Source organism: Schistosoma haematobium, chromosome 1, assembly GCF_000699445.3.
Source record: "Schistosoma haematobium chromosome 1, whole genome shotgun sequence".
NCBI lineage: Eukaryota > Metazoa > Platyhelminthes > Trematoda > Strigeidida > Schistosomatidae > Schistosoma > Schistosoma haematobium.
Window position 1 is genome coordinate 59,435,707 of NC_067196.1, and position 9,888 is coordinate 59,445,594.

At 34.1% G+C, this 9,888-nt stretch overlaps 1 protein-coding gene across 1 annotated transcript; it reads left to right on the forward strand.

Annotated features, from left to right (window-relative positions):
* Window positions 1-1,507: 1,507 nt before the first annotated feature.
* Window positions 1,508-9,595, forward strand: MS3_00010177 (uncharacterized protein; the record flags this gene model as incomplete). The annotated part of the gene is made up of 2 exons (XM_012940084.3): window positions 1,508-1,880; window positions 8,971-9,595. The coding sequence occupies exons 1-2, from the start codon at window positions 1,525-1,527 to the stop codon at window positions 9,593-9,595; spliced, it is 981 nt and encodes a 326-aa protein (XP_012795538.3). The 5' UTR covers window positions 1,508-1,524.
* Between the last annotated feature and the right edge of the window lie 293 nt (window positions 9,596-9,888).

Consider the following 9,888-nt stretch of genomic DNA (forward strand, 5'->3'; position numbering starts at 1 on the left):
ACAATACCCGTAGTTTGATAAAGTCCCAAACCTCGCCAAATCTGATTAAGCTAGTGCATCTGAATTTTCGTGTAACAGTAATTGAGGAGTACAATCACTACGCTTCGTTCCTCGTTTAAAGTGCGCAAACAATCGTCTCGAGTAAGTAGAGCTATCATATTTCAACTGTCCTTTGCAAATAGTACGACATATAGCTGTGTTTTTTAGACATATTTCGAATTTTTCGGTATTCACATTTAAGTGATTCGTTTCCTGATGACAAGAGTAAGTCCAAGACGTTTGTCCTACGCCTCAGGAACGTATGGGTTTCCTTATCGACTAACGAAGGGCAGTGTGATAGATTACGTGTTGACTATGGGATGGACGGCAATATTACGGACACAAACAAGACTGCAAGCTTATCCCATTCATCTTTGATCGATGTGTAACAACTTAGGTTGATCGCTTAAGAGCTAACCGCGAATATGTAAGTGAATGTCAAAACACTAGGGCTCAAATATTCATGCACTTCCTTATATTGTATAAGCATTATGTTTCCTGTTGTTTTGTTTGGAATATTGAAAAACCTTGTGTATTTGAAAGGGTGACATCGTGCTCCAAATGTACTGTCTTCGATCAAAGTAAAGATATACTCTCCATTACTTTGGTTTCTTCTATTTGTAGAACTAGGGGTACTAACCGGTACAAAAGGTTCATCTGCATTGATCGACCTGTCTGTTGAGACAGGACAGTCTTTGATTGCCGGAATGTTAGCTCGTCAGACATTCGAATGGGTTGAGGCAGATTTAGACTGTATACCACTTGTCCGAAACCGAAATTAAAGTACAACGTGATCACTATATGCTAGTAGGGGAAGGAATGTCAATGACATCGTCACAGAGGTGTGTAAAGACAAGGTTCAACAATAACGGTTCATGTTCCAAGTCAGTGTGTGTCGGTTTTGTGACACATTGTACAAGTGCACACCGGATAATAGTTGACAACAGGCTGCTGTCAAAACACACAATCGAAGTTGTAGGTTCTATCCAGTTGAAAGGCAGTGTGTTGAAATCTTCAACAATAAAACAACATTTGGCTTAGGGTGAGGTCATCGGCAAGACGACATGGAATACGGCATATTCATCTTCTAGTCACCAACCCGTGTCTAGACTTAATAGTACAACAAGCTACCTCACATATATCACCATCATGCGTCTCCAATATGATCGTATGTACACGAGCTGTTTTCTCTAACATATAATGCCTCCATATGTACCTCCTCCCTTAGGATTTATAACTCTATCATTTCTATTACACAGCCATCAGTCGCTACTGCAGCAACTTGACCACTAATATCCTGTAATGGAATTAACTGTTGAAATTTTCCCCAATTTACAGTGTTTGAAAAAAGCGCTTTTGAAAACGTTTATTGAGTTTCGAAGACAATGATGTCACATAAGTATGTAGCGAAAATCATGGTTTTGTAATTTGTTTTGTTTTACCAATTGAGTAACTCCTGAAACGCTTCTTTTCTTGGCGGAATTTATGTATTATAAACGTTTATTCGCGCATTGGTTTTTAAAAGGTATGGAAAATAGCGACTCGGAATCTTCCGTTGATCAAAAGAGTTTCGCATCAGTTATTAACCTATTTGAACACTCACATGCGAGTTCAGCATCGGCCTCAAGCATAGACAGTGATGCGCAATATATAACTTCATCAACTAACCAAAACCTTAGAGGTGCTTCTACTTCAAAAAAAGAATCCTTCCATCATACAAATGAGTCAAACTTCTCTTCTTTTCCTAATGCGTATTTTGTTCATGAACGTAGTTCAAGTATTTCGGAAAGGACATGCACCCAGGACTCTAATACATACGTCCTTAAACATATTGATTACAGGTGAGAACATACAAATCTTTTACTCGCAAATTTCAAAGCTTCGAACATGTTTGCTTCTTTTAGACAATTTTGTGGTGCCTTGAAAGCATATCGCATGCTCGTCTTCCACTTGGTAGTTATTGCCCCTCAAATATATTTAAGTAACAAATGTTCCGATTAGCCAGTACAAATTTGGTTGTTTGATCAAGCTGTTAGAATAACCACTATATTAATTAGGTGCCAACTATCTACAGTTTGTGAGTGTGATGGTTTTCCACCTTTCGGAAACACATCAACTAATACATTCAGGGAAGAAGTTGGCTAACACCAAGGTTTTGTTAAGAACATTGGTTTGATGTCCAAGTTCAGTCTACGTTTCATTGGGGGATTTCATCATGACATACTCTTGAAAAGTTCTATTTTGGCTTTCTTTTATTTCTTTATCTTACTACACTGAGTATGTCATCTTAAGATAGAGCAAGGGTGATAATAACAAGATATTTTGACTATTTTCAGATTTTTGTCGAATCCTTGAATGTTGTGGTCAGTTTTAAAGTCTCATCTACAACCGATTTGACTTTTTAAAAAACATGCATAGCTCCGACGTTTCAAAACCTTAGTGTGACTTCAAAAACTTTTTTTTCACTGAAATTTTAAGTATACTTTGTGGTGAATTGGAGAATAAAATGTTTTCACCATCAGTAAGAAAATGCTGCTTTTAATACTGTAAATTTCGTCATAGAAACTCACGGAAAATAACTTATACATAGTCAAACATAGTATTTTTGAGTACATCAATATGTTATTGGAATAACTGTACTCAAATAAAACTGATATAGATGTTTTTGCTGGTCTACACCGTTTAGCTACTTAGCGAGCTGAAGTATTTCTAACAATGAATATTCTTCTAACGTTGGCGACAAAATGTTTGTGGGAGCCTACAAGCATCGGCCTAAATCACTTTGAAAATCAAAGTTTGTATTTTCTTCGTTAAAGATAATTCATAAACTGCATCATCCACTGAGTTCCATTTTCACTCAGCGTGAATTCTATTTGATATTTTAGTGTAGTAGTTCAGATCTAAGTTGAATACGTCTTAGATGACGTAGTGAAGAAACAAAGTTTTTCGGGAGTGTGTGATGTATAGTTTCATTACTTTTCACAAGCTCCGATCACACATTGACCCATTTAAATATTTATACAAAAAATAGAGATCAACCTAGACAAATATGAATGAACGCGAAGATGACCAGGAAGAAAAAGTGTTTTGCTATATTTTTGGCCACACATGCTCGCTAATTATAATAGATTGGTATGAAAACATCTTTTGGAAGAAATGTAGTGGATCTCAAAATATTAGTTTGTGGTTTTTCATAGATATACACTCTGGATCAGTGTTTCGTTCGATAAATTTACTTCTTCTCTAATAGTTTTGCTAGTTTAAATACGGTTAACCATACTGAACAAAATTTTATGATACCTATGAAAAATGAAATTACGTTCTGTTCATATAAGCTTTCTATAGACAAATCATTTGGTTTAATTACCTTCCCTTTAAATTACAAGTAGATATAGGGGGCAAGGCTGATTACTTTTTTTGCAGTGAATGAAAGGTTAATATGATTTCAAAGTGTCCAGTTTTCACAATAAAAACATCCAAACTTTCAGTTTTGTCTCAAACGATTACGCTGCTACCCGAGTATTAGTTGCAAAAAAGTACGTTTTCTGCTGAGTGAGGATAAATATTGAACATATGACAATGAGATGTTGTCTAGAAATGATCCTAGAAGACCACATCAAACGATATCAATTTGTCTGACGGGACTAACCTCAAATATGAAAGGGGTCTTATCAGAGTGTGATAGTAAATTTTTAATGGTTGTTAGAGGAAAAGAGATTGGACAATCTATAAAACAAACATATCCACATGAAAAATCAACAGTTTTTCCAAGGAATAGACCTACAGACAAGGAGTTCATATCAAAGCGTTACGTTATATTTTCATTGATATTAATACCACGAGCAAAATTAAATGAGTTGAGTGTATCCTTTAAAGTATGCTCACACGAATATATTCAAATATGGTTCAGTGGTTTTATTAGTCAGTATGAGAAATTATTTACAGTTAATAAATATATAAATAAAATTAGACACAGAGGCTTATTAGTGTCGCAAAGTTCTGGCAATTCATATGAAGAAGACCGTTGATATTCAATAGGGTTTCAAATGTTGCATTTTTCTTGATTAATACTGCTAATGCTGATCGGTTTCTGTATCATTGAATTAGTGGTATTTGCTAATTGTCTTTAGCTTAAGATAACGAATCCATAGAATCATGGCTTTTCATTTTATTTCAACTAGAAAGCTATTTCAATGGTTAATATCATGAGTCAGTTGAAGCTAGACCACCACAGAAAACTTGAAAGCACTGGACGGCCGTTTCGTCTTATTGTGGGACTCCTCAGCAGTGCGCATCCACGACCACATCGGCGCGAGCACTTAGCCACTAGACCACTGGGCCGGCATCCAACGGTGTTAATGTCTAACTTCAACTAATCCACGAAATTGAGTGACACATCCACCATTGTCTTCGGTGGTTTAATATCTCACAACAGACCTGGTTGAACTTCATTGGTCATTACTTCTCACTAGAACTCCAGAATATATCTTGTGAAGCCAGTCACTAGTGAGCATATGTTAACTAATATCCACAAAACCCATCTGATATTAAAAAGATATTATTAATTAAATGTTGCTATTGTATGTTTGGTCTGAAAAACATTTCACTTTTCGGATAGCTGAAACAGTTGAGTCTCGTAACGAATACATTTGAAACAGAACCTCATCGGACCCACTGATTATTCCTATACTTGTAAGCTCAAGCTTGATGAGCAGGCAAGATATTAGTTTTGATCTATTTATACAAAAGTGCCCATTAACCTTTCTATGCAGCCATGTAAAAACTTTACCACAAGGATCAAGCTCACAACAAACGGTTTTAAGTAGACTCAAGCAAGTGCTTGTCACTCTCACTTACCTTAGTGTAAAAACGCAGTGCTTTTGAGGTAGATGAGGCTCATATTTCATCAAGTCTTTGTTATTATAAGTGAAACTTATTAAAAATATTCAAATAATGGTATACACTTGCTAACCTAAAGGCGAAATATTCCGATGAAACGAAATAAACGAAACTGTGGAAATCTCAAAGCTGTACCCACAACAAAGTTTGGTCCTTTCTCTCAATAAATTAAAGTTTCGTCTATCAAATATATTTCTCGATAATTTTGATTTAAATTTTATTTTCACAAAGGACATAAATAAACACTGTTTCCTTTTTTTTATTGTTATTCTTGTCCTTTGTTTCGTCACAGACAATTCAGTCGTTTCCTTAGATTTTCATATATTGGCTGGTTTAAACAGTCGATATGTCAAACATGATATTTGCAATGCAATCAAAAGATTTACACATACTTTGTACAAATTCTTTATTGAAGAAACCAAATTATTAGGACACATTTATAGTTCGAAAAAAGATATTTACAAAACTCTGTTGAACTACTTCGTTAACAAATTCAGTGCAGTTAGATTAAAACCAAACTAGCCCATTTATAGGTAGACTACAAAATCACGTTCTCGTTGTTTAAACATTTTTGTTTGATTGTACATGACTGACTTCTATTTAGATTTATAATCTCACCTGTTGATAGGACAGGTAAACGGATTTCTGTCGACGAACGAGTGTTTTGCTAAGATGATAGTTACATTTTTCATTCCTTTGTGTAAAGGTTTATTTCACCTAATTTTGGAGAATTGTAGAGGTACCTTCAATCACAATAAACTTAAATCCTTGCATTTTGTACCATACGACTATTTTTTAATTGATTATCAGTCTAATTTGGTCCTTATTTGACAAACATTGACTATTAATGGACTACTTTAAATTACTTGTCAAGTGACTAAGTATTTACATTTCTGTTGTTGTTCATGACAGAAACTACCATTAACTATTCATTTGAAGATACAGTTAAGTCTTATTTCATAATAAAAACTGTATCAACCAAAAATACGCGAATGCACACAAAAGCCATACTTTTGAATTACGCAGAAAGTAAGAGAGTAATGGCTAAACAGAAATTTTCCTATCATTTAAGTATAATAAATGAATAAACAGAATAATTGTTTTCAACACAATTTCGATTTTCCTTCTGCTAATATTTATTAGATCGGCAATTTATTATAAAGCTATGCAAAGTGTAAACTGACATAGAATAATTGCATAAGTATAATGACTAGATGCAGCGAAAAGGAGATCGGACTACTAATTTCTTAGTTCTTACGTTGAAGTCCTTTGGCACTAGCGATATATAAAAAGTAGGATTTCTGTAACAGATCGCATATGTATGGTGGCTAAATATTCGCTTGACTAATCAATATTTATAAGATGCTTGGAATGTTTATCTTCGTGTGTTGTTTAGGCTGGGAATGGTTGAAGTATGGACATTCGTTTTTCTTTGATGTGTAAATAATGACGACAACGGAGTTCAAACGACAGTCCTTGGTACTTTTTTATTTAGGAATCCTACATTCTGTAACTGCAAACTTCGCGATGAGAAAAATGCTGCTTCTGGTTGGTTCACATGTCAGTTACGATATTACATTCAGAAAAGGTTGAACATTGTATTTACAGCAATACAACATTTCCAGAGGAATACATTTATTGAAACTCAATAGGCTATATAAGATTTTGATGATGAAGCGATAAGAGCAACTGTCAAGTTCAGGTAGCCATTTTCCAGAGAATTAGTTTGCAAATATCGTATGTGTATTCAGTGACCTATTGCTTGGTTGCACGCTTTATACGGCCATATTTGTAAGCTTTCATTTAGCTCAATGAGTACTAAATTACGTTTTCTATTAGTTAGTTACAGTTGATTAATTATAAATCTGTCACTTAGCTTTGTATCACAAACATTATAGTTGTAAACCAGTTGAAATTAATTATTGAGGATGCATTCTGGCGTTACATCTTATGTAATAATGATGTTAGTAGGACATAGTAGTTGAATGACTTTTGGAGTGTTGTTGTGGTGTGTACTACTGATGTCGACAGATATAAGTAGTATGTATCATCAGCCGGAAGTGAAATGCCTGGAGGCAGAAGGTTAAGTTCAAAGAAGAGAGAACGAGAACAAAGAATCATTGGTGTGGAAACGAAAGAACATTGAAGTCTGAGACGATTGACTGATATTTGCAAAATGAACAGTCAAGTTTGAAACCGTTGATTGACATTTTGCAAATTAACTAGTTACTGTATGGTTCTCAAATTTTACTATGATGTTCTGTAATTTTGTATTCAGGTGCATTCATTTGTGCCCGCTTGTGTTCTCGTTTGCTACATTATGACTGGTGGTTTGAAAATTGGTGAATTGTACATAGGTAATCAGTCGTTGAGAATATAAGTTTGTGTGCTTAAGTGATAGTTCACAACTGACGTTCATAAACTATTTGATGATAAATTAACTAATTTCAACAGATAAAACAAAACAATGATGAGCTGATAGGAGTAAATGATCTTCATACTACTGGCGATAACAATGCAAAATCAAATGCTGAAAAGTTTTCAACTAATCATATTTCCTTGCCCTCAGTTTCCAAATGTACATTTGACAACACGAAGGATTTTTATGAATTTTTCGTTAGTTTTTCATAAATTTGACCATAAACACTATGTTTCTGTACACTGCTAGTTGTTGAGTATCATTTGAAAGTCAGACGAACTGACCAAATTTAGAGGAAAATATACCATTATTGGAGCGACGTTGGTTAAAGTCCGTTCATTTTCACTGAATAGAACCTAGTCTAGTGATGGTGTTTAAAGCTATACTAGAAGTAGACACGAAATTTCACATAACCCTATGTTTATAACTCAACAGTTTTTCTATCATTAAACTGAATAATTGTTTCTTCATTATACTATAACATGTTATTATTATAAACAACTGCATACTTAGTTCACTTTAATGCAATAAATTTGTTGATATCTGTATCATTCTTTTGTTTCACGACTCAAGCGGCTGTGACAAAATATAGTTCGTGCACTCCAGAATTATTCTAAGCATTATTAGAAGCCAGTCTTAGGTATGAAAGTGTCATCTTAGTTTTAGATTAATTCAATAAATTCAGACTCAAATTTTTTAGTGAACCGCATCAAGTATTTCAGTGTTTCGTAGCCAAGCATTCTAAAAACTTTGCTCTAGAGTTCTAGTGAGAAGCAGTGATCAGTGTAGTTCATCCGGGTTTGTTATGAGATATTAAACCATTGAAGACGTTAGTGGATGTGTCGCTCGATTCTGTGGATTAGTTGAAGTTAGACAATAACACCGTTGGATACCGGCTCAGTGATCTAGAGGTTAAGCGCTCGTTCTCGGGACCGATAGATTCTGGGTTTGAATCTCGAGAGGCGGGATCGTTGATGAGCGCTACTGAGGAGTCCCACAATAGGACAAAACGGCCGTCCAGTGCTTCCAGGTTTTCTATGGTGGTCTAGCCTTAATTGACTCATGATCTAAATTATTAAAATTACTATGATATACACAAAACCCCTTCTGATATTATCTGAATTCACCAAAGAATAGTTAGATATTGTCATTCTATTTGTAAGCTAAGCATAACAAATAGTTGTATAACCTAGTTATAGTTTACTTTTTGAGTTTTAATCTTTTAGTTTGATAAAAATATCTATTTTAGTAAATATTTTGTACTCAAAAAAAATAAAAGTTACAAACAATAAAAGAAAATGTTTCTTGGATAAATCAAAATTTGAATAAGTATTTTTAATTTCTTAAATCATGTGTGGAGTATTCCTCCAACAAAATATGGTATAAATAAACCATCACAATTACAAAATCAACTTTTGTAAAAATTCAGAGTCATGATGAATACAAATTTTCTGAAAAAATTGAATCGCATAATTTATAATGTATAGTATTAGACAAAATGTGAAAATGAATTCAGGAAGTGATTTTATGACACTGGAAACTGTTACTTTTCTTTGTGTTATCACATCCATACCTATCATATTTCTAATATTACTTTCAATTTTGATTTTTAGCAACCAATCGAAAAGTGTCCCAGCACCATACAAGTTAAAAGACCGCTTTACTTCTATTCAAACATCATCTGTTGATTTAAATATCTATTCTAATTCATCAACTGCGTTTCCTATTGATGTTATTAAAAATTTACATTTACCACAGTACAGGCCGGTACCTGCGCATAAGTTAGGAATTATGTCGGAGGACTTAAGTTCAGCATTTCCAGTTTTAAACTTTACATCAAAACAGAAACAAGAACATTCAGTTCAGCAGGTGCCATTACCAGAATCGCTGTCATCCTCTCCCTTGAAGATCACATCAGTAATATTGCCAACAACAATTAACACATCACTGGAAAATCAATCTGTTGGGCTGGCAAATAAATGTGATAACTCTTTAATACAGTCATACGATAAGATATCTATGCGACTAATCTTAACTGATGGGGATCAAAATTCTTCTGCGTATAACTCAAGAATAAATGATTATAATAAACATTTTCATGAACAGACGATTACGTTAACAGATCAAAATATAAATAACTCAGAAAAGTCAGCTGCGACTAAGTTTTATCATCCTGGAGGTGATTCAGGGAAGTTCTATGAATTATCGCTGTTTTGTCTTTTTATTGCTACAGTATAGACTAGTTACTTATTGATTTGATATTATATTATCTGTCATTATGGATGACGACTAAGTCGGAAATTGATTGCATTGCCATTCTCGTAGGTTGCTGTTATATTATGTCGGTATTTTACATTATGCATCCTTACAAAATAAATCATAGGTAATTGTTTCAGACATCAGGTATTACGTGTGCTGATGCGGACAATAACACCATATAAGAAAACAAATTCGGATAGCTTTTGCTTATTGTAAATTTGCCAGTAAAAAACTTATGCGAAAAATGTCAGTGAACTTCTAGAATATTGTGT